This window comes from Staurois parvus, unplaced genomic scaffold (genome assembly GCF_062004578.1).
Source record: "Staurois parvus isolate SC_StPar_1 unplaced genomic scaffold, SC_StPar_1.0 ptg000149l, whole genome shotgun sequence".
NCBI classification, from domain to species: domain Eukaryota; kingdom Metazoa; phylum Chordata; class Amphibia; order Anura; family Ranidae; genus Staurois; species Staurois parvus.
In genome coordinates, this window is record NW_028317945.1 from 1,838,862 (window position 1) to 1,865,262 (window position 26,401).

A 26,401-nucleotide genomic window follows, 5' to 3' on the forward strand; every position below is an offset into this window, starting at 1 on the left:
AAAAAAATTAAACAAAAAATGGCCGAACGTTCGGATATTCTCATCATGTATACCAGGCTTTAGGCTATGTTCACACCTGTGCAGTGGTGTGCTTTTTCAGAAGAGCAGGAAGGCTTAATGAGCAATTTAAAAAAAGTTCACCTTAAAAAAAAAAAAAAAAAAAAAAAAGTGCACATTTCTTTCAGGTACAAAAATGTGCATTAATTTTTTTTTCCTTGGGAGCCTATAAAGCATTGCAGCAGGTGACAGGTGCAATGTCAGGGTCCTGCAGATTCTTAGTACACTCTGTCCATATCTTCTGTACTGGCAGGCAGTTACTGAAGTCCAGGAATATCGATAAGCTATGAGAGTGCTCACCAGTGCCAGTGCAATTTGAGAACTGCAAGCAATGGCAGACAATACTTGTAGTTCATTCATTCACAGAACTGTGTGGGCAGAGCGTGGCACAGCCACGCTGTATTTGAATTGAGACAGTGGGTGTGGGGAGAAGATCCCCTACCCACTGCCACATGGGGGGGAATGGGTCAGGGTGCTGGCAGGTGCCTTAGTAACATGTTACATTTACACCCTGAATATGAGTGTAGCATGTCACTAAAGGGGAACGTATCCTTTAACATGTTTTCCTATGGGTTCCGTTCACATCTATTCAGTTTCCATAGACTTCAATGGAAGCGCATCAAAACGGCATGTATATGTTTTTGGTAGAGCTTTGTTTAAAATCCAGCCTTCTGCAAAAAAAAGAAACGTGTTTAAAAACGTGCAAAAACTCACCAAAATGCAACTGAACTGTGAACCTAGCTTTAGCCCTGGTTTACACTGCTGCAACTTCAGGTGTGACATGTGATTTACGAATCGCATCTGAAGTTGCATCTAATGTATTTCTGACACTGTCTTAATAAGTGTGATTTCAAGTAGCACGATTTGAAAAATAGTTCCTGCATTACTTTTTCACTAATTCAGTGCGATTTTAATTCTTAGACCAGGGGTGGGCAACTGTGGCCCTCCAGCTGTTGGTGAACTACAAGTCCCGTCATGCCTCTGCCTTTGGGAGTCATACATGTAACTCAGTTTTGCAATGCCTCATGGGAGTTTTAGTTGTACAACAGCTAGAGGGCCACAGTTGCCCACCCCTGTCTTAGACTATAAGGTAGATGGCACAGAAATCACACCAGTGTCTATATCAGCGCTACTTTAAAGTCGCGCTTTAAACGGGACCAAATTGCATCACTTTGAAATCACGTTTGGTGTGAACCGGGGACTAAGCTACATTCAAATCTAGTGTTTTCTAGATGCATTTTATCTGCACAACATTCATAAGCATTCTGATCATTTGAGTGGGCTGCTGTAAGCAAAACAAAAGCTCCTGTACCTTTTTCAGGTGTAGAGCTTTGTGCGTGTTTTGCCATTTTTGCACTGGCTGCGTTTGGGGTGCCAGGAACAAGGTACTGCAAGAGCAAAACACGAATTTGTATGCATTCATGGAACACGCAGATGTGAACGGAGCCTTTGTGCCGGTTCACATATATGCGGTTTGAACCACATCCAATCCGCATGACGTGAAATAACATTGCTTCCTATGGTGCCTGTTCACAGGCACTGATAGTGCGGATTGAAAAAGAGTCATGTCTGATTTCTGAGCATTGCGGTCTTGTTTAGATGTAGATTACAGGCTATTGACTTCTATGGGAACAGTTTCTAAACTGGACGTTATCAGTTGTGAAGAGGATACAATCCTGACCTGATCCATGAAACCTGAGCTTCAATCCGCACCGCACGTGTGTATCGGCACTTGGGGACACTCGAGACATATTTTTTTTTGGCTGATATGAACAATCCAGTTGCAAAAACCTGTGCATTGGAGGTGGTCCATTTCTTTTCTAATTTAGAAGTTAAATGGATGCATTTTTCTTATGTTAACCTAGAAGTTGCCATTGCTGATTTATTTTTGCAGATATTATGCTAGCCATACCCACATGGATTTCTTTCAATCCCATGGGCTGAATGAGAGAAATCACTAGATTCCCCCATCCCTCCATCTGTCAGTTACTGTATTCTTGTGCTTGTTTGAAACCTGAATAGTAGCTGCATCTGAAGGGCTGGAGTCACTGTTTGGCATGAATGTTTTTAAATCGCTGGTCCCTTGGTGGTGCTGGCATCTTCTGGGTGTTTGGCTGTCCGTCTTGCTTGGCTGGTGTGGGATGATGTAACGCCCCCATTTGTATGGGAATCATTCATCCTGGCACTCTGCTGGAAATGTGAAGAAATCTGCACATGTGCAGCTCTTTGTACATTCCTCAGAGGACTGTGAACAGGCAGGAAAGTTAGACAAAGCAGGTAATGCTAGGAGATTCACCCATGGCTTGAATTACTGATAATTGATCAGGAATGGGCTGAAGTTTGAACAATATATAACTAGCAGTCATTGTCTTGCTGTTTGGCTGACCCTTCGTCCTCATGCACACTGGATGTTTTTACAGCTCCTGTTTTTGTCTTTTGACATTTTTTTTTCTACAGACAGTAAACTCCCCAGCATGTTATCCTATGTGCCCATGCGCACATAGACTGTAATCAGCGTTTTTTTGGCTGGAAACCCCCCCAGAACTAGTTAGTTTCTAGAGGAGTTTTTTAGCTGAAAAAACATTCTAATGCTGAATAACACAGTAAATCGCGGCAAACCGACGTTTTTAGCAAAAAACGAGACTAAACGCAAATTAAAAATCGCTGAAAAACTCATGTTTTTAACGTTATTAAAACGCCCAGTGTGCATGGAGCCTTCAGTTTCAAAACATTGATTCTCTAACCAAGGATAAGTATGTTAAGGATTTTTGACCTTCCAGGTCTGCAAATGTATTCAGAGTATTACTGACTCAGAAAATATTAAAGCCTTTTTTTTTTTTTTTTTTTTTTTTTTTTTTTTAAACCCAGTCAGCAATGGTTGTGTGTTTTTTTTTTTTTTTTTTTTTTTTTTTTGTTTTTTTTTTTTTGTTTTGTTTTTTTTTTTTTTTTTAAATTAATATCTTTTTATTAAATTTTATTTCAATACATAGATCAATGATATACAATTTATCAAAACACAAACAATCCAAATAACTTCTTTACCTCTCATTCCCGTGACTGCCAAAATTTGGGGATTAACCCTTTTGCAGCACTGATTAGATGATATGATAAACTATTTTTATATTGTTTCACTGATACCTCGATCCTATAAAATAGGCACACCCATGGATCTTTTTTGAATAGTTATCCCCAAAATTTCCTGTATATATTTAATTATCATATCTTGCCAATACCCCTGAATTTTTTAACACTCCCACCATGTGTGAGTCATTGTCCCCCTTCCCCCTCAACCCCTCCAACATAATGGCAAAATTCCTTCTCTTTGTTTATGTGCCACACTCTGTGTACAATACCATCTAGTTAAACATTTATAGTTCATTTCTACTGTATTCATATTCAACACCCCATGCATCAACTTAAACATTTTATTCTTCTATTTCTTATTCATTTTTGTACCCAATTCTCTTTCCCATCTCTAAGAATAACGGTGGTTCAGATCCCATCCATTCAATAAGAATCTTGTATATTCTAGAAGTTACGTTTATGAAATGTCCCATAACTCAACATTTTTTTCAAATGGAAGCATATCCTCAGGCATCCTCAGTGGTTGGGGGAGCGTTGAGACAAAGTATCCTAATTGATTATATCTAAATACATCTAATGTATAAAATAAATCTTTTTTTACGCTTTAATTCTTGAAATGTACATAACTTCCCCTTATCTACTGTATCCCTTAACTGTGCGTTTCTATTTTTAAACCATATCCCAGAAATATTATTTCCTGGTGGAAAAAAAAACGTATCCACCAGGGGTATCAACAGTGAATTGTACTTGCAACCCATTTAATTATGTAACCCACCCCATATTCTCAACACCGCTTATGTCGGCGTACTACTATTTTCATCTAACTCTCAAAACTTTCGTGGAATCCAGATAATCCTCTCTAATTGAGCATTACTTAATATACCTTCCATTTTAACCCAACTTTTTTCCTCTGAGTTATGCGTCCAATCTACCACCCGTGACAATAACACCTACATATAATACTTCCTCATATTTGGCAAATGTAATCTTCCTTTCTCTTTGTTGTTACATAGAACCTCATACTTAATTCTTGGTTTCTTATTAGCCCAAATAAACCTCAGTATCAATTTTCTTATTATCCTAAAGAACGATCCTGTTAAATATATTGGGAGCATTTGAAACTTATACAGGATTTTTGGGACTATCACCATCTTAACCAGATGATACGTCTGATCCACGAGACCCACCCTATTGAGAGACTTCTCAGCTCATCTTTAATTTAATTTATTAATGGTATATAATTAACTTGATAGAAGTTCTTTATTGACGGGGTTAACTTTATTCCCAGGTAGCTTAATTCCCTCTCCCTCCATGTAAAAGGGAAGTCTTTTTGCAGAATCTGCATCTCTACCTTCTGAAGTGTTACTATTTAAGATCTCAGATTTTGAAAAGTTTATTTTCAAATTTGACAATGCCCGTATCGTTTTAATAGTACCATTAAATTAGGCAACGTCAATCTGGCATTGACTATGTAGAACAGCATATCATTTGCATACGCTGCCACCTTATGTTCTACTTCTCCTATCTTAATTCCTTTAATATCTGTGTTCTTTCTTACCAGTGCCAAAAGTGGTGCCAGGGATAAGACAAATAACAATGGGGATAATGCCTAGTACCATTATGCATTTTAAAGGACCCTAACAGGGACCCATTCACCTTGACCGATGCAGAAGGGCCGTTATGAAGCCCTTTTATCCATCTTACCATTTTAATCCCTATTCCTAATACTTTAAGCGTGTTAATCATAAATCCCCAATCTACCCTATCGAAGGCTTTTTCTGCATCAATCGACAGTATAATTGTCAGCTGCATCCCTCTTTTTGTAGGAGGAGCAATGTTCTTAGGCCATTGTCTCTTCCTTCCCTTCCTTTAATAAATCCTGCTTGATCTAAATGTATCCACTCCAGTATTAGCTCTTTCATCCTGGTGGCTAGAACTTTCGCAAATAAATTTTTGTCAGTATTTAATAATCATATGGGTCTGTAACTGGCACATTGTGCACTATCCTTCCCTTCTTTAAGGATACCTGTTATATACGCATGTAGTGATTCTTCTCTAATTTCTGTCCCCTCACCTAATGCATTAATGTATCTACAGAGTTTAGGTACCAATATCTCTTTACATTTTTTAGAATGTCCCACCGTATAACCGTCGGGACCTGGGCACTTTCCTCCAGCCGTACTCTGCAGGGCCGCTCTAATTTTATCCTGGGAGATTACTCATTCTAGGGCTGCTAATTTATCTTCTGCTATTCTTGGCAAGTGTGCCTCCTTTAAGAATTCTTGTCTTTTCCTATTCTTCTCTTCCTCCATTACTTATTTTTAGGATTCACCTCCTAAAGCTTACTATAAAATTTTTGGAACATATTAGCGATATCGGTGGTGGAGTGTACCAGTTCCCCGTTCTCATCTTTTAATTTTTTTTTCTATATAATTTTTGGATATCATATCCTTCAATCTCTTCATCAAATATTTTTCTGGTCTATTCCCCCTCCGGTATCTTTCCTTTGAAACACTATTAAAGAACTTCCTTGTCTCCTGTTATAATAAATCTTTCAGTTCTTCTTTTTTAGGGGTGATCTTATCTTATATAGATGTATGTCTATATCCTGCTTTTTTTTTTTTTTTTATGTACCTGTTCTATTTTATATAACTCTTCCGTTACCACCTTTATTTTCCTCTCTCGTTCTTTCTTTTTTTCATCCCTAAAGCTATCAAGATTCCCCTCCTATAAGCTTTATGTGCCTCCCAAATAGTAGCCACCAATATTTCCTCCATTTCATTCAGAGCAAAAAATTGATTGATCTCTTCCCTTAGCCTTCTCTCTATTTCGGGGTCTTGTATAAGTGTCTTATTTAATCTCCACATGGCCCTCTTATTCCGATGATCTCCTAACCGTAGTCTCGCCGTAGTCTGTGACAGGAGCATGATCCGAAATAGACATCACCTCTATATCGGATTTAATCAAGGTTTCCAGTTGTTTGTGCTTTATTAATATATAGTCCAGTCGTGAAGACTAGGGTTAGTTTGTCTTGCTGACACATCTTTATGATACCTGCCTACTTTGAATTGGCTATCATTATTTTAATAAAGCTGCTTTTTATTACCTACTACACTATGGGTGTCCTTCCCTAAAACTCCCTTGAGGAGCTTTTGCTTGCAGAATCTTGATCTTGGAATTCTACACCTAATCGAGAGAAGGAGGATCTGTTGCTGCATCCACAGAGGAGGGATTCACCATTCCTGTAACCGGACCAGCTTTACTCCCCTCTGGATTGAGGATCCATGAGCTCTAGATGCACACTGCGTTTATGTGTCTTACTTCTGGTGAGTGCGTTTTTCAGCCGTTTCCACACGGATCACCAATTCTGAATCCTCATTTGTCACTGGACACGTCCATATGACCAAGACTTTTAGTGGACTTTTATTTGTCTTATTGTCACTACTTTTAGCGCTGCACTATTTTTATGTTATTTCATTTAAGTTTATATTGGTTGCTTAGAGTGCTCAGCCGCTTTCAGGATTAGCGCTCACTGCTGTTTTTTTCTATACCAGTCGTGAAGACTATCTGTGCACAGACAAGAAGAAGGTATGATCTTTCTCTGGGATGTTTCACTCTCCATGTATGTATTAATTGATGTTGACATAACCTCTTTTTCAACATTCTTAATTTTTTACCTTCCTCTCTCTGTGCACTTGAGGTCGCATCCATCCGAGGATCCAAACAAACATTAAAATCTCCTGCCACGATCAGACTACCCTTCTTAAAATCCATAATTTTCCCGAGCACTTCTTGAAGAAATACTTAAGGATTTTTGTTTGGGCAATAAATATTAACCAATGTATATATTTTTTTTCCCTGTATTTCCCCTCTTAGGCCCAGATAACGACCCTCTGGATCTACCAGTTTCTCCTCAACCTCAAAACCTTTTTTTTTTTTGAAAATCCAATTGCAACTCCTTTAGCCCTCTTTATTGGTGAATCCACATAATGCCAGTTTGGATAGTTCCTTGAATATAGCTTGACATTGGGATCTATAGAATGTTGGTGTACTTCCCTCAATACCTTTATGTCTTTTAATTGGAGAACTTAAACCTTTCACATTGTAGGTCATAATATTAATCGAGCTCATATCTTTTTACTATTTCTCTTCTCCACAACTCATCCATTTACATGAAGACAGGCAAAAAATGTTCATTTCATGGACAGCTACCCAACCCTGTCCCATCCCCTACCCATCTTGCCTTTAAGAACTCCCTGGCCTATGTATTGCCCTGGAATCTGACGCAGGTTTACCCCACTAACGATTCCTATTTTAGGGTATGGTTCTGAACATGTACGTCTAACCTTGATCCCCCTTTCCTCCTCATCCCCACTCCAAGCCCCTCTCTAGTTATTCATTTTCTCCTTTTTATTTACTTGCTGCCATTTTTCGTTTCTTAGTTCCACTCTCTCATTAGACCTTTCTGACCACCCTGCAATTTCCACAACCTGCAGTTCTAATTTTTCACAAAGTCTCTTAGATCTTCTAGGAATCTCAGCTTAACTGATTTCCCCTCTTTCCACCCAATCAGGCATGCTGGAAACCCCGTCATCTGCTCAAGTAGTGGTTTCAGCATTCTTCTTCTAGACAAAGTCTCAGCAGATATGTTCGCAAAAACTTGCAACTTTGTTTCTCCAAAACTTATTTCAGATGTCTCATGCAGTTTTTTCCATATTCTCTCTCTGTCCTCATAATAATGAAAGCGAACAATCACACCTCTTGGAAATTCTGATGTAATTCCTGGTGGACGTCTAATTCTATGTACTCTCTCAATTTTTTGTGGGTCTGTGTCAGGTATTCCTATCAGAGGGTTAAACACACTCCTTATTTTTCCCCACAGGTCCTCTTCATTTGGATCTTCTGGTAGACCCCGGACCCTCAAGTTTTCTTCTCTCCCTATTCTTTTGATCCTTTAGATTGTATAACAACTTCCTTTGTTCCTTTTTTAACACTTCCACTTGCATTTCCAGTTTCACGATCTGCTGGGCCTGATTTTCCACTTCCCTTCCACTTGTTCTACTCTTGTTAGCATTCTTCCCAGGTCCTCATGAATCACCGCCATTTCATTTTTTCATGGAACGTTCCAATTTTGCAAACCTTTCCTTTCCGCCATCTCAGTTTTTGTAGGGATTTGAGATATAACTCCCTGTTGGTTCGTCCCAGTCTGCTCCGTTACAGTGCCCGTATATATAGAATAATTTGTTTAATTTCCATCTCGCTTTCCAAATGACAGTCTAATCTGCTCCCAGTCATCTTTTCTGTTTCCTTCCTTTTGTTTCTCAGGACACTGTATCTGTGGACTTTTTCTTGAATCCGCATATATTTCTTAATTGTACTCATATTTTTTTTTAGATTGAGGAGTTCTTACACCTCCTCCCTTAGTGGATCTGCTCCTCGTATTAATGGAACTTGCCTGGAAATCTGATTGCTGCTCACAGACGGTATTATTGCACCTACGTAGGATCCCTCCTCTTAGATGTTTTCTAATATATATATATATATATACAGTCCCATATATCTTTAAGAAGGTATATTAACATGCTTTTCTTGACCTCTGAGATCACACAGCACCACTTTCATCTACCCGCCCAGTCCCTCCACTCAAGTGTCCATTTTCATGAGGGAAATAAGTATTTGATCCCCTTCACAAAACATGACTTGGTACTTGGTGGCAAATCCTTTGTTGGCAATCACAGAGGTCAGACGTTATCTGTAGTTGGCCACCAGGTTTGCACACATCTCAGAAGGGATTTTGGCCCACTTGTCTTGGCAGATCCTCTCCAAGTCATTAATGTTTGGTGGCTGACGTTTGGCCACTCCAGGACCTTAATGTGCTTCTTCTTGAGCCACTCCTTTGTTGCTTGGCCTCATGTTTTGGGTCATTGTCATGCTGGAACACCCATCCACAACCCATTTTGAATGCCCTGGCTGAGGGAAGAAGGTTCTCGCCCAAGATTTGACGGTACATTGCCCTGTTTATCGTCCCTTTGATGTGGTGCAGTTGTCCTGTCCCCTTAGCAGAAAAACACCCCTAAAGCAGAATGTTTCCACCACCATGTTTGACAGTTGGGATGGTGTTCTTGGTGTCATAGGCAGCATTCCTCCTCCTCCAAACACGGTTGATGCCAAAGAGCTCAATTTTGGTCTCATCTGACCACAGCACTTTCAACCAGTCCTCCTCTGCATCATTCAGATGTTCAGTGGCAAACTGCAGACAGGCCTGGACATGTGCTTTCTTGAGTAGAGGGACCTTGTGGACACTGCAGGATTTCAATCTTTGTCAGCGTAGTGTTACCAATTGTTTTCTTGGTGACTGTGGACCCAGCTGCCTGGTGAATATTCACAAGATCCTCACATGTAGTTCTGGGATGATTCCTCACTGTTCTAATGATCATTGACACTCCACGAGGTGAGATCTTGCATGGTGCACTGGACCTAGGGAGACTTGACAGTTGTTTTGTGTTTCTTCCATTTGCGAATGATTGCACCAACTGTTGTCACCTTCTCACCAAGCTGCTTGGCGATAGTTTGGTAGCCCAGTACAAATCAGTGTATAGAAATCAAAGTGAGCGCTCTCTTGTCAGCAGCCAATGCACTAAAGGTAATCACAGCAAACCTATAAAACAACCAATAAATAAAGTGCAGCGCTAAATTATCTCAATATGTCATAAATGTCCACACAGAAGATATAGGATGAACAGTTCATATAGTAAGGTCCACTTGTTATAGCAGAGATACCAAGATTTGAGGCAGGAACAAATAATAGAAATGCGCACTCACTGGACGCGCATGTAATCAGTATCCACCGAGATCACTTAGGCAGGCGGAATGGGTGAGCTTCCAGGATAGATCATCAAATCTTGGGGATGTATGGTTAAACTGCTAGGTCCAGAGGTCCCCTTAAGGTTGGACAGGTAAACAGCCTGGATACAGGGCTCCCTCCCTCTGGTGGTGGTGTCCTGAAAATTAGTAGGCTCCAAAAGACACATGCCCATAGTATAGTATTTCAAATTTTTTTTTTTTGTGCAAAGTAAATAAAACGGTAGTGTACACTACAAATGTCATAAAAGTATGCAGAGTGATACTGACCCTTAATTAAGATGGCCGCCGGGCCTCCTCGTGGCTCCGGGCGGCTGTGACATCACGCTGTTGGCTCCTCCTAAGGCCTTTCGTGCAGAGCACATCATCAGAGGGGAGGCCAACAGTAGCATGACAGACCTCCAGTTAATTTATGGGCTAGTGCGGCGATTGCGCGTGCGCACATCGGCGGCGACTCGGCGGGTGCCATCTTGCCATAGGAAAAATTAGTATATCGTCTCCCTATTACAGGGAAATGTAGGCAATGTCGCTGTCAGCCACAGGGGGTAAAACAGTCAATTGCCACAGGATGAAATTCCATGTAACAGATGCAAATAAATACACAATAAGAGCGCATCATTCAATGCTTATTAAGACTGTATAGGAGAATAATAGGTGCTTAGAATTGTGTAATATATTAGAGAATAAAAAGTCATAAGATAAGCATTTATGGCAAGAGGGCTATAATAAGATCACCAGCCTTGTGTAGGTCTACAATCTTGTCCCTGACATCCTTGGACAGCTCTTTGGTCTTTGCCATGGTTGAGAGTTTTGAATCTGATTATTTGATTGCTCCTGTGGACACGTGTCTTTAATACAGGTAACATGAGATTAGCAGCACTCCCTTTAGGAGACTGCTTCTAATCTCAGTTTGTTACCTGTATGAAAGACACCTGGTAGCCAGAAATCCTGCTGAATGATAGGGAATCAAATACTTATTTCCCTCATGAACATGCAAATAAGCGCATAATCTGTTAGACATGCATTTCTTTTGATTTTTTTTGTTGCTATTCTGTCTCGGCGTTAACCTACCATTCGATTTTCAGACTTATCATTTCTTTGTGAGTGGGCAAACATTCAAAATCAACAGGGGATCAAATACTTATTTCCGTGTGTGTGTGTGTGTGTGTGTGTGTGTGTGTGTGTGTGTGTGTGTGTGTGTGTGTGTGTGTGTTAGATATATTATTTAAGAAGTGTGCAGTGAAGTTTCACTGAGCAGCCCTGAACCCCCTCTTCTTGGGTTCCCCCGTCAGCTCTTCTGATTCTTTCTACTGCACTCATGTGGACTTGCTCCTGAGCCCAACTGCCTGCATCTATAAACCTGTCAGCTTTTCTGACTCTATTTCTATTGCCCCCATATGAAGCCACTTTGTATCGTGCACTCATGTGGGCTTGCTCCTGAGCCCCACTGCCTGCATATATAGATGCAGACAGTGGGGCTGCCCCTTCTACCTTGTCAGTGGCTTTGATTGACAACAGCAGGAGCCAATGGCTCTCTCTGCCTCAGCTAAGCCTGTGAGACAAGGAAGGGAGGGGAGAAAGCCACTGCATATGGGCACAGCGCAGGATTGAATGAGGGCTCAGCTAAGTATAGGGGAGGGGTTGAGGGGCATACTACTACCTAAACAAACATTTTTTTACTTTTATTGCAAGGAATTCATTAAGGTTAAAAAAAAAAAAAACCGTTTAGGCTTTATAGCCACTTTAAGTTGTTGCTTACACCTGGTTTCTTATGCCCTGTTTCAGCAGACACTTAAATAGGGGATTAGTGAAGGGAAGATTAAATGCTGGCTTGCTAAAAGCAGAACTATATTTGGGTACACTCAGCAATGTGGTCCCTCGCCAGTTGCTGGCACATTCGGGCGACCATCTTCCAGGTTCTGATATTTGGCCATTTTGATGCACAGGGATGGGATGTTGTCACTCCAACACATTATTTATTTATTTTTTTTTTTCTTTTTGCGTTTTAAGGCAGAAGAGACGGTGGGGGAGATTTACTAAAACTGCAGCACTCAAAATCTGGTGCAACTGTGCATGGTAGCCAATCGGCTTCTACCTTCCGCTTGTTTCAGTAAGCTTTAACAATAAAACAAACCTGGAAGCTGATTGTTTTCTATGCAGGCTCGCAACAGATTTTGCACTCTCCAGTTGTAGTAAATGACCCCCAATAGTATCTATTCTGCATTGAAAATCCTGCCTGTGCAAAAATTTTTATTCAGTAAGTAAAGTTCCACTTTTCCCAAAATAATTAAATTGTAGCTGCTCCTGTTATCCTTTTTATGAATCGGCCAGTTTCCCATTAAATATTTTCTTGAGTCCCCACTTTTCTCTGGCTGTATGTTGTACATGCATACATTCTTCTAGAGGTATTCTAATAATAATGTGTTTTGCTACCTCGCTATTTGCACTGCCTTTTTGAATTTCCGGTTTACTGCCAGATTTACCACAGAGTGACCGCTGTGGGACTTAGCACTGATGTCATCCACTGGGTGGAGTGTTGCCGTCACATGCTCAAACCTTCTTCCCATCAATCATCTTTGAGAAACTTTCGCCTTACTGCTACTTTTACTTTGCAAAAGAGCCAAATATAACTCTGATCTCTGGTTGTTCCTAGTTCCCATCTGAAATAACCCTGGGCACCTCAGGCCTTCATATCTTAATTGGCTACCAGCTCCATTCAGTTGCAACATGTCTGTATCTAGACTCAGAGAGGTTGGTCTTACTGCAGAGTATATCCTCCACTCATGCTGTAATGATTCCAGGGACATTTACTCTGTGCCTTCTGAGGGCACTGATGTCTCTAATCTTGAATCCGAAATATAAAAAGTGCTTGCGAGCTACTATTGTGAGTAATGAAAGTGCATAAATAATTAAATATAATTATAACAATCGTTTTTCACTGACACTGAACACTTACTCATATAATAATGCATATAAATGAATATATAGTGCCGCGCTCCACTACATTAATTTTGTTAATAAAGTGCAATATGTGCTCTATATATCTATACCATATAAGCCAAAATAAAAAAAAAAGTGTGTGTGTGTGTGTGTATGTGTGTGTGTATATATATATATATATATATATATATATATATATATATATATATATATATATATATATATTGGAATTAACGAATATAAAAAACCTATGTTTTAACTGGAAAATTAGGGGGTCGTCTTATACACCCAGTCGCCTTATACACCGGAAAATACGCTATATATATATATATATATATATATATATATATATGTATTTTTTTGTACGGAACAACTGAAAGATTCCACACTTAATAGAGCTTAATGGAGAAATTGGGATTTTTTGCTACCATATCTCATGTTTGCTATACGAGAAGTACCTCAGGCATCTACAGGATATTCACCTTTTGAATTACTGTATGGTAGACACCCCAGGGGATTGCTAGATGTCACAAAAGAAACCTGGGAGGGAGAGACCACGCCCTATAGAAGTGTCATCGAGCATATCTCACAGATGCAGGATAGAATCGCAGCTGTCATGCCACTTGTTCGGGAACACATGGAGCAAGCCCAGGAGGTCCAGAGAAGGGTTTATAACCGGGTGCCAGGATCCGTACCTTCAACCCTGGGGATAGAGTGCTGGTGCTAGTCCCCACCGTGGAAAGTAAATTCCTCGCAAAGTGGCAAGGTCCCTTTGAAATTAGGGAGAAAGTGGGGGAAGTAAATTATAAAGTTTACCAGCCAGGAAAAAGGAAACCCGAACAAATCTATCATGTGAATCTCTTAAAACCTTGGAAAGACAGGGAAAGTTTGTTGGCAGTACCAAGACCCCAAAAGGACGTGGTTCCCGTGGCCCCTCAGGTACCTATAACGGAAACCTTGTCAGTAGCCCAACAAGATGATGTTAAGGAGTTTGTGAGGAAAAATGGAGATTTCTTCTCCCACCTACCTGGACTGACGACTGTCATACAGCATGACATAGTTACCCAGCCCGGGGTCCGCGTAAATGTCAAGCCCTATAGAATTCCCGAGGCCAGGCGGGAAGCGGTGGCAAAGGAAATAAAGGACATGTTAGAGTTGGGAGTGATTGAGGAATCTCACAGTGAGTGGTCGAGTCCCATAGTGTTGGTCCCAAAACCAGATGGAACAATTCGTTTCTGTAATGATTTCAGGAAACTGAACAGTGTGTCTAAGTTTGATGCGTACCCGATGCCTCGGGTGGATGAGCTCATTGACAGGTTGGGAATGGCTCGGTACATAACCACCTTAGATCTGACCAAAGGCTATTGGCAGATTCCTTTAACGGAAGCTGCAAAAGAAAAGACAGCATTCTCCACCCCCGAGGGGTCCTTTCAGTATAAGCGGATGCCGTTTGGTTTGCATGGGGCTCCTGCATCATTCCAAAGGATGATGGACAAGACGTTGGGACCACATCGCCAATATGCAGCTGCCTATTTGGACGATGTCGTCCACAGTCCCGACTGGGAATCTCATTTGTCCCTCTTGCAAGCGGTCGTAGATTCGCTGCGGGAAGCAGGTCTTACCGCCAACCCCAGAAAGTGTGCCATTGGCTTAGAGGAGGCCAAATATCTTGGCTACATCATTGGTCGAGGTCTCATTAGGCCTCAGATCAATAAAATTGAGGCAATTCAAAAGTGGCCCCAACCTGTAAATAAAAAACAAGTTCGGGCATTTCTTGGAATCACGGGATACTACAGGCGGTTTATCCCCAATTTTGCCACCATTGCAGCCCCACTGACAGATCTGACAAAAGGTAGGGGGTCAGTCATGATTAAGTGGAATCCTGAGGCGGAGACCGCATTTCAAAGGCTGAAACAAGCTCTCTGTGCTCAACCTGTGCTTGTGACTCCAGATTTCACAACAGAGTTTGTGGTACAGACTGATGCCTCTGACGTGGGACTAGGTGCGGTACTGTCCCAAATCAGAGATGGGGAGGAGCACCCTGTGGTCTTCCTAAGTAGAAAGCTCAACAAACATGAGAGAAACTATGCCATTGTGGAGAAGGAATGTTTGGCCATCAAATGGGCCTTGGAGGCCCTGAAATATTACCTGTTAGGAAGACCATTCAAGTTGGTTACTGATCATGCCGCGCTCAAATGGATGTGTGATAATAAGGAGAAAAACAGTCGAGTGACAAGGTGGTTTCTCGCGCTACAAGTGTTCAAATTCACAGTGGAACACAGAGCGGGGAAACTGCAAAGTAATGTAGATGCCTTCTCCCGGGTCCATTGTCTGGTTGGGACAGTTGCTCAGCCGCAGGGGCTTGAGCAGAGGGGGGGGATATGTGACAGGATGAACGGCGAGGTGATAGAGGGACGCTATGTGTCACCTCGCATATGCTCATACCTGACCGTTTAGGTGGAGTCCACTCCGGGTTTTCGGGGCCACAGTTAAGCAGATGGGTCCGGACCAGAGTTTGGGCTCCACTGATGATCACCAACAGGTGGTATAAATAAGGCAGGGCTGGAGCAAGGAGTTGCTCGTGGCCTGGGACTCAGAGAGGTATTCTGAGAGAGCTGTGTGTACGGACGATACCTACAAGAAAAGGTTTGCTTTTGTTTTATTTTGGTGACAGGGAGAAGCCCTTCACCTCTGAGAGAGGAAAAGCCTTTTGTTTAGTTAGTGCCTGGATGGCAAGGGTTTATTTTCATGTTTTGTTTATTTTCTGCAAACCTTTTAAATAAAGCTGACAACCAGTCAGATTTTGACAAAAGCCTGCTGTGCGGTCTACCTTTGTCCCAGGGAAGGAGATCCCCCACTTGAGCTAACCCCACAATATATATACAGTCAGGTCCATAAATATTGGGACATCGACACAATTCTAACATTTTTGGCTCTATACACCACCACAATGGATTTAAAATGAAACGAACAAGATGTGCTTAAACTGCAGACTGTCAGCTTTAATTTGAGGGTATTTACATCCAAATCAGGTGAACGGTGTAGGAATTACAACAGTTTGCATATGTGCCTCCCACTTGTTAAGAGACCAAAAGTAATGGGACAATTGGTTTCTCAGCTGTTCCATGGCCAGGTGTGTGTTATTCCCTCATTATCCCAATTACAATGAGCAGATAAAAGGTCCAGAATTAATTTCAAGTGTGCTATTTGCATTTGAAATCTGTTGCTGTCAACTCTCAAGATGAGATCCAAAGAGCTGTCACTGTAAGTGAAGCAAGCCATCATTAGGCTGAAAAAACAAAACAAACCCATCAGAGAGATACCAAAAACATTAGGCGTGGCCAAAACAACTGTTTGGAACATTCGTAAAAAGAAGGAACGCATCGGTGAGCTCAGCAACACCAAAAGACCCGGAAGACCACGGAAAACAACTGTGGTGGATGACCGAAGAATTCTTTCCCTGGTGAAGAAAACACTCTTCACAACAGTTGGCCAGATCAAGAACACTCTCCAGGAGGTAGGTGTATGTGTGTCAAAGTCAACAATCAAGAGAAGACTTCACCAGAGTGAATACAGAGGGTTCGCCACAAGATGTAAACCATTGGTGAGCCTCAAAAACAGGAAGGCCAGATTAGAGTTTGCCAAACGACATCTAAAAAAGCCTTCACAGTTCTGGAACAACATCCTATGGACAGATGAGACCAAGATCAACTTGTACCAGAGTGATGGGAAGAGAAGAGTATGGAGAAGGAAAGGAACTGCTCATGATCCTAAGCATACCACCTCATCAGTGAAGCATGGTGGTGGTAGTGTCATGGCGTGGGCATGTATGGCTGCCAATGGAACTGGTCCTCTTGTATTTATTGATGATGTGACTGCTGACAAAAGCAGCTGGATGAATTCTGAAGTGTTTCGGGAATATTATCTGCTCATATTCAGCCAAATGCTTCAGAACTCATTGGACGCCGCTTCACAGTGCAGATGGACAATGACCCAAAGCATACTGCAAAAGCAACCAAAGAGTTTTTTAAGGGAAAGAAGTGGAATGTTATGCAATGGCCAAGTCAATCACCTGACCTGAATCCGATTGAGCATGCATTTCACTTGCTGAAGACAAAACTGAAGGGAAAATGCCCCAAGAACAAGCAAGAACTGAAGACAGTTGCAGTAGAGGCCTGGCAGAGCATCACCAGGGATGAAACCCAGCGTCTGGTGATGTCTATGCGTTCCACACTTCAGGCTGTAATTGACTGCAAAGGATTTGCAACCAAGTATTAAAAAGTGAAAGTTTAATTTATGATTATTATTCTGTCCCATTACTTTTGGTCCCTTAAAAAGTGGGAGGCACATATGCAAACTGTTGTAATTCCTACACCGTTCACTTAATTTGGATGTAAATACCCTCAAATTAAAGCTGATAGTCTGCAGTTAAAGCACATCTTGTTCGTTTCATTTCAAATCCATTGTGGTGGTGTATAGAGCCAAAAATGTTAGAATTGTGTCGATGTCCCAATATTTATGGACCTGACTGTATATGTGTGTGTGTGTGTATGTGTGTGTATATATATATATATATATATGTGTATATGTGTGTATATATGTGTGTGTGTGTGTGTGTGTGTGTGTGTGTGGTTTTTTTTTTTTTTTTTTTTTGGATCATATGGTATATGGATATATAGGCACATATTGCACTTTTATTAACAAAATTAATTTATGTAGTGGAGCGCGGCACATTATATTTTCAAGTCTCGACTCCTATGACCCTATGGTTTTTAAAGTACAATCTCATCGTAGTCACCTTAGCTGTGTCAGGTAAGGCCATGTCCCTGCCTTGTCATCAGGGCCTCTACTGAAGGTTACGCAAGGCTTTTAGTGGCTAGTTCATTCAGTTCCTAGCAGGTAATGACCTTAGATGCTTCACTGCCTTCAATATCTGATCACCCATCTCTGAATCACACTGAGGGTCCTTATGGTCTCTGTCTGTTTGATGTTGCCAAAGAAAAATTGCAGGCTCCTCTCATTGCCTCAGACAAAACGCAGCCTTTCTGCCCTTATTGTTCCTGTACATGCTAATGTGCATCTGGAGGATCAGCCTGCTGTCTTCAGTCTTGTCTTTTTTAGAGCGCCTACAGATGCAAAGATCTTTTAGCATCTTCCATTGGGAGGTAGTGAGTTAAACAGTGGTCTGTACCCACTGTTCATCTACCAGTGACCCACCTTAACAGGGATTCAAATAAGCCAGTAGAGGGTGTTCTTGTCTTCAAGGATTCTACCTAGTTTTTGCTTGTCAGCTCTGCTCTGTTCTAGTTGATTTGTAAAGCTTTATTTTTAAATAAAACATACTTGCCTGCTCTGTGCAATGGTTTTTCCTCACTAACTTGGCTCCTCCTCTTGGGTGAGTGCCCCCCATAGAAAGTCGTGTGTACTCTCCTAAAATATATATATTTTTTAGTCAGTGTCTAATCCTCCTGTACGTGGCATTATAATATAGCAGATTACTTCCGGTGTCCTCCGTGAACTCAAAAAACATGTTATCCAACAGCAGATGTACAGACTTCACTTGTAAACAAATCTGAGTGTTTATTTCCCAGTCTGTTGCTTTGTCCTTTTGCTGTTCTGTTGTTCTCTGGAATCCACACACATTTGTCAGACTTGCCTTTTGAGAACAAATACCTTTGTGCCCAGGATGGCTGTCTCTTTGCAAGGGCTCAGTGTATTGGTAAGTTTCAGGGTAAGTTGGAATACTGGAGTATGTCAACAATGTGGTAGCCTTGGGAAGACTGGACAGTAAGAAGCTGGGTTCACATGTACCTAAAGTTTCAGCTTCTATAGGTGACTCTAAAGTTGCGCTAGAGGGTATTTCCAATTCATTTCTAAAAGTGCACTTTAAAACAAGATATGCCATGTGCAACAAGCTTTTAGATTCATTCAATTTTTTTTAATGTTTCATTGGTTATAATTTTTTTTACATACTTTCTTTTAGGGGGCAGAACTGTAATGTACAGAGCTTATATGATATACTAGTTATTTTTAGCGTTTTCATATTTAATTTTTGTTTGCAGTTAGTGCAGGTACTTTTTACATATTCATTTTGGTGTTCTTATGTTTTCTAGAAAAAGACAAGACCAAATTGGACAAAGATGACAGCCTTGATGGAAATTCATTGTCTGTTTCTGCTGCACTCATGCCGCCTATCTGGGATAAGACCATTCCTTATGATGGGGAATCTTTCCACTTGGAGTACATGGACCTTGATGAATTCCTGTTGGAGAATGGAATCCCATCCAGCCCAACACAACTTGCACAAGCAATTCAGAACCCACTTATGCCAGTTTCTGAGCTAGAAGATGAAGAGGAGACAGCTTCCACTTCTTCTGCATCCCCCATGTCACCATCCGGTTTACTGCAAACATCTGAAAGCAAAGGTGATTCTGTTCAAGGGTTGGAATTTTTAAAAAAACAACAAATAATTATACCCGCCGGCTCTATAGTGACAACTGAGTGAACAAAGACTGCTGATCGCTTAGTTCCAGCAGGGCAGGAGGGAGAAGTGTCACGGGAGGGGGGGCAGAGGCGGGCAGCAGGACAGGTAGGGGGCACTCTCTTTCACTGATACCAAGAGCAGGGACTCATTCCTCCCACTGAAAACACTGAGGCACAATTCCTCCCACTGACATCAATAATAGAACATTTATTACCCCCACAGATACCAATGGTTCTACTGACACCAAACATGGAGCATTATCCCTTTTACTGATACCAATAACGGTATAATTCCTCCCACTGACACCAACGATACAAAATGATTCCCCCTTCACTGTTAAAAACACTGAGGCACTGTTCCTCACTGAAAATTCAAGGAACCTCGGTGTCTCCACCACCATACAGTGGTCCCACCTCATTCCTCCTCCATGCAACAGCAACAATACAGTTCAATACAAGAGGGATTTGATGGCCCTGCTCCTTGGAGCTTACAATCTAGAAGGGAGGGGCTAGTGGTACAAAAGCTAGTAACTGTGGGGGATGGACTGGTTGGAAGAGTAGAACATTCAAGTATTGGCTGAGGGCAGGATATGCTTCCCTGAAGAGAGAGGTTTTCAGAGATCGCCTAAACGTGAGCAGAGTGGGCGATAGTCTGATAAATTGGGGTAGAGAGTTCCAGAGGATGGGGGAAGTCTTGGAGATGGGCATGGGAGGAGGAGACAAGGGAGCTAGAGAGTAGGAGGTCTTGCGAGGAGCGGAGAGTACGGTTTGGGTGATATTTAGAGACCAGATCTGTGATTTAATTTGGGGCAGAGTTATAAATAGCTTTATACGTTATTGTTAGTGTTTTGAATTTTATCCGTTGGGAAGCGGGAAGCCAGTGGAGGGATTGGCAGAGAGGGGTGGCAGATACAGAACGGTTAGTAAGGTGGATGAGTCTGGCAGCAGCATTCATGAGAGACTGAAGAGGGGATAGCCTGCGATTTGGTAGGCCAATCAGGGAGTGAATAAGTTGCTTAGTAGTCTCCAAGGTTAGGAACGGGCGTATCTTGGAGATGTTGCGGAGGTGAAGTCTACAAGATTTGAACAGTGATTGGATTTGGGGCTGAAAGGACAGATGGGAGTCTAGGATTACACCTAGCACCCTGCCATGAGGGGAGGGACTGATGATTGTGTTATTGATTTTGATGGAGAAGTCAAGGGAGGGGGCACGGGCTGGGGGGAATACTAAGAGCTCAGTTTTGGAAAGACTGAGTTTGAGGAAGTGGAGTGACATCCATGTCGATATGTCACTTAGTAGGTTAGTAATGCGAGTGGAGACTGAAGGGGTGAGGTGAGGGGTAGAAAGATAGATTTGTGTGTCATCAGCATAGAGATGGTACTTAAAGCCATGGGAGTTTTATCAAGTGACCAAAGGAGGAGGTGTAGATGGAGAAGAGAAGGGGTCCAAGGACAGAACCTTGAGGGACCCCTACAGAAAGATTGAGTGAAGAGGAGGAGGCAGCGTTATAGGTAACACTGAAGGAGCGCTGCGATAGGTAGGAGGAGAACCAGGAGAGAGCAGAGTCTCGGAGACCAAGAGAGTGGAGTTTTTTGAGGAGGAGGGGATGGTCAACTGTATCAAAAGCCACAGAGAGCTCAAGTAGTAAGAGTACGGAGTAGTGACCATTGGTTTTAGCAGTTAGTAGATCATTAGTGAGTTTTAGTAGGGCAGTTTCCGTGGAGTGTAGTGAGCGAAAGCCAGACTGTAAAGGGTCAAGAAGGTTGTTGTCGGTGAGGTGGGAGCTCAGGCGATTGTAGACTAAGCGTTCTAGCAGTTTAGAGGTAAATGGCAGCAGGGAGATGGGTCTTAAGTTGTTCAGGTTGGTGGGGTCCAGGGAGGGCTTTTTAAGTATTGGAGTGATGTGCGCATGCTTGAGAGGCGAGGGGAAGGCACCAGTAGATGTGGAAAGATTGAAGATGTGAGTGAGGGAGCATAGGATGGAAGAAGAGGGTGACTGTAGTAGTTGTGAGGGGACAGGATCCAGGGGGCAGGTAGTGAGACAGGCTTCATAGAAAACCTTAGTGACCTCTTTGGTAGTAGCAAGGTCAAAAGAGGAAAGTGTTGAGGGAGGTTTAGTATAAGGTATGCTAAGTGGGATGGATGTCTGTGCAGTGGCGATGCCCCTACGAATTGCGTCAATGTCAAGGTCCTACCTTTTCCCTGAGGTTATGTTACTCCATGTGCTGGCGTCCATCTTGGATTCGGCTGTGCATGGTGGGAATCCTTTTATGCCTTCAGGTCTCTGAGGTCCATCCCCCAGAGGGGTGTGGCTGATGACATATAAGCCTGTGGCCCACACATGCTCTTTGCACTTGTGTCTTTGTCTTGCTACAGCTCTGTGTATATGCTCGGGACTCTTCTGGTATTTGACTCGGCTTGTGACTTGACCATTCTCTGTGTTTTCCTTCGATCTGACTCTCCGTTGCTGAACCTGGCCCGTGACCTGTTATTCTCTGTCTACTGTTCTGTACCGTTTTGTCCCGTTGTCGACCCGGCTTGCCTGACTACGCTATTGTCATTCTCACCAGCTACACGCTATTGGTGGCGGCCATTACCGCAGCCGGGGTGTCTCGGGGGCCGCGACCTGGTTCCTGGCTGCGTCAAGTCCATCCCCACCATCAGGGGCCCTGGTGAAGGGCAGCCTGGGACTTAGACTTCGGTCTGTTGGTGGTGGTTGTCGTCAGCCAGTGCGTTACCCTGCCACTAGGCCTACCTGTCCGTTTCACAGCCCTGCCCTGACATTACACAAGTGCTATGAACCCTGACGGTGCAGGTATGCCTTCGCTTCCATTGTTGGTCGCCAGACTGGATCAACAGGATCTCCTGTTGGATCAGTTCGCTCAGGCGTTGCAAACTCTGCTTGCACGCACCGCGCACCTTACTCCTGGTGTCATTAGGCCGGTTGTCACTCCGGTGGTCGCTCCCGCTGCTGTTCCGCTTGTTGCGCCCACCGCCGCAGCTGCTGCGGCACCCAGTGGTATGACTGGTTCAGCCCCTCTTCCACAGCGCTTTGGGGGTGAGCCGAGTCAGCGTCGTGGGTTTCTCAACCAGTTGGGGATTTACTTCGAATTAATACCCCACGCTTTTCTGACTGAGAGGTCAAAGGTGGGTTTCCTTATATCGCTACTCTCAGACAAGGCCTTGGCCTGGGCGAATCCCTTATGGGAGAGGAATGACCCAGTGATTCACGCGTTTTCCGGTTTTGTCGATGCCTTCCGTAGGGTATTCGACGTACCGGCTCGCTCCGCCTCGGCTGCCAAGCTGCATATGTCTATGCATCAGGGTTCACGGACCGTTGCCAAGTACGCCATAGAGTTTCGTACCCTGGCAGCAGAGGTGGGTTGGAACAATGAGGCTCTGGTGGCTGCGTTTTCTCAGGGTCTTTCTGATGCATTGAAGGACGAGATCACAGCCAAGGAATTGCCTGTGGAGCTGGAAGCACTAATTTCCTTCCTGATCCTGATTGATACCAGGCTCAGGGAGAGGCCTTCACTCAGGGAACGCCTGCGGAGGCCTTCCAATCGACTGGCACCTGCGTTTTCTGTCCCACCCGTTCCTCCCTCTCCTCCCACGCCTCCTGGGGATAGATTGTCTGGTGGTGAGCCCATGCAGCTGGGGTTTGCTCGCCTTTCCGAGGGAGAGCGGGCCGCTCGGCGTCGGGAGGGTCGCTGCCTGTACTGTGGCCTTGGTGGGCACTTTTGGCAGTCCTGTCCGGTCCGTCCGGGAAACGCTCGCACCTGAGATCCTGTCGGGGACAGATCTTGGGTGGAGTCTCCTCGTCCCCGGCGTTCCGCAGAGATTGACACCCCGTCAGGCCAGATGGGCCTTGTTCTTGTCGCGGTTCAACTATGTGGTCTCCAATTTGCCTGGTTCCAAGAATGTCAGGGCTGATGCATTATCGCTGCAATACTCTGAGTTGTCCAGGGAGGACTCTGAGCCAACCTCGGTCATACCTCCAGATTAGATCCTGGCTGCCATTCGCACCAGTCTGACTTCTCCCCTTGGGGAGCAGATTTTGGCGGCTCAAACTGACGCTCCTCCCGAGAGACCGGAGGGTAGATGTTTTGTACCCGAGGGGTTGCGCACCCGTCTGCTGCGTACCTACCATAACTCCAAAACTGCTGGGCATCTGGGGAGGAACCAGTTGTCTTGGGTCGTCTCTCGGTTGTTCTGGTGGCCTACTCTCCGTGCCGACATCGCCTCTTATGTAGCGGCATGTTCGATCTGTGCCCAGAATAAATCTCCACGGCATCTTCCAATGGGTCTTCTGCAACCCATTCCCAATGGGGAGCGTCCTTGGTCACACCTGGGCATGGACTTTATTGTAGACCTCCTTGTGTCTCGGGGTCATATGGTCATTCTCATGGTCGTCGATCGTTTTTCCAAAATGTGCCATTGTGTTCCACTCAGGAAATTACCAACAGCGCAAGAACTGGCCACGGTCTTTTCCAGGGAGATTTTTCGCCTGCATGGGTTGCCCAAGGTGATTGTCTCAGACCGCGGGAGTCAGTTCGTGTCCAGATTCTGGCGCGCCTTCTGTTCCCAGTTGGGTATTAGTCTCTCCTTTTCTTCAGCCTACCACCCGCAGTCCAATGGGGCTGCGGAGCGTTCCAATCGGGCCTTAGAACAATTCCTTCGGTGTTATATCTCGGACCATCAGGACAATTGGGCCGATCTCCTGCCTTGGGCAGAGTTTGCCAGGAACTCAGCGGTCAACTCCTCCTCCGGGATGTCTCCCTTCATGGCCAACTATGGGTACCAACCCGCGGTATTACCTGAGAGGTTCTCACCACAGGACATTCCGGCTGTGGAGAACCATCTTGCTGCCCTGCATTCTTCATGGGGGCAGATCCAGAGGGCTTTGAGGGACTCTGCTCAGCGTCAGAAGTTCCAGGCTGATCGCAGACGGTTGCCTGCTCCTTCATACCAGGTCGGCGATCGGGTGTGGTTGTCTACTCGTAACCTCAATCTTCGGGTGCCCACACCCAAACTAGCTCCCCGTTTTGTCGGTCCTTTTCGCATTCTCCGCAAGGTGAATCAGGTGGCCTATGCCCTTGCCCTTCCACCTGGGATGCGGATCTCCAATATCTTTCATGTATCACTGTTGAAACCTCTGATCTGCAATCGCTTCACTATCTCTCTGCCTCGGCCCCATCCCATTCGGGTTGACGGTCATGAGGAGTATGAGGTGAGCCGGATCCTGGACTCTCGATTGGTGCGCGGTTGATTACAGTTCCTGGTTCATTGGCGCGGTTATGGTCCCGAGGAGCGTTCCTGGGTTCCTTCCGCGGATGTCCATGCTCCTGCCCTCCTCCGCGCTTTTCTACCCGCTTTCCTCAGAAACCTTTTGTTGAGCCGCGGAGGGGGAGGGGCCCTTGAGGAGGAGGTACTGTCAAGGTCCTAACTTTTCCCTGAGGTTATGTTACTCCATGTGCTGGCGTCCATCTTGGATTCTGCTGTGCATGGTGGGAATCCTTTTATGCCTTCAGGTCTCTGAGGTCCATCCCCCAGAGGGGTGTGGCTGATGACATATAAGCCTGTGGCCCGCACATGCTCTTTGCACTTGTGTCTTGTGTCTTTGTCTTGCTACAGCTCTGTGTATATGCTCAGACTCTTCTGGTATTTGACTCGGCTTGTGACCTGACCATTCTCTGTGTTTTCCTTCGATCTGACTCTCCGTTGCTGAACGTGGCCCGTGACCTGTTATTCTCTGTCTACTGTTCTGTACCGTTTTGTCCCGTTGTCGACCCGGCTTGCCTGACTACGCTATTGTCATTCTCACCAGCTACACGCTATTGGCGGCGCCCATTACCGCAGCCGGGGTGTCTCGGGGGCCGCGACCTGGTTCCTGGCTGCGTCAAGTCCATCCCCACCATCAGGGGCCCTGGTGAAGGGCAGCCTGGGACTTAGACTCCGCGCCCTGAGGGACTTCGGTCTGTTGGTGGTGGTTGTCGTCAGCCAGTGCGTTACCCTGCCACTAGGCCTACCTGTCCGTTCCACAGCCCTGCCCTGACAGTCAATCAATGACAAGATATTAATAAGAGTGACAAAGTAGGCTTTTTTGGCAGCATGAAGGGAGGACTTGTATGTTAAGAAAGCAGATTTATATAGGGTGAATGCTTGTTGAGATTTGGTTTTATGCCACAATTGCTCCAGCGCAAGACTGTCGTTTTTAAGATTTCTGGTGTCGTCAGTCTGCCAAGGTTGTAACGGTCGGGGCCTGATGCTTCGTGTTGTTAGAGGAGCAAGCGAGTCTAATGCGGATGAAAGCGAACTGTTGTAGACAGCAGTGGCCAGGTCAGGGCAGGACGGGAGAGATTCTGTCATAGAGTTGGTCAGTTGCAGAGTGGAAAGGAGCAGGGTTCAAGTTGTGATGGTTTCTGCGGGTAATTGTTTGCTGCTTGGAGGGATAGGTGTTTGAAGACGAGGACACTGTGAAGGTGATGAGATTGTGATCAGAGAGAGGAAAGTGGGTGTTTGTGAGGTTGTAGGGAGTACAAAGATGGGAGAAAACCAGGTCTTATGTATTCCCATCAGAGTGAGTGGAGGACTGTATACACTGTGCTAATGCAAATGATGAGGTTATGTTGAAGAGTTAGGATGTAGCTGGGTTGTTGACATTAATCGGGATGTTAAAATCTCAGAGAATTATAGCGGGTAGTTCAGAGGAGAGAAAGTAGGGTTCCCAGGCGGAGAAATCATCAAGGAAGCGGGGCACGGGTCCAGGAGGCCGATAGATCCCTGCAATCCTCAGAGAAATGGGAGAAAACAGCCGGATGCAGTGAGTCTCGAAAGAAGAGGATAGAGAGGGAGGGTTAGGGAGGACTTGAAAGGTGTTCAGTGGGGATAGAAGCAAACCAACCCCACCACCTTTCTGACCACTGGGTCTGGGTGAGTGGGTCCAGATGAGGCCTCCATAGGAAAGTGCTGCAG

General features: G+C 44.1%; 1 protein-coding gene across 3 annotated transcripts in view; it reads left to right on the plus strand.

The window, feature by feature from the left end:
• TEF (TEF transcription factor, PAR bZIP family member) overlaps nt 1-26,401 on the plus strand; it is an 81,894-nt gene that overhangs the window by 36,529 nt on the left and 18,964 nt on the right. For all 3 annotated transcript variants that reach the window (XM_089674228.1, XM_089674229.1, XM_089674227.1), the window contains exon 2: nt 19,056-19,367. In XM_089674228.1, coding sequence (XP_089530354.1) covers nt 19,056-19,367 — 312 coding nt within the window. The remainder of the gene's footprint in view (nt 1-19,055; nt 19,368-26,401) is intronic.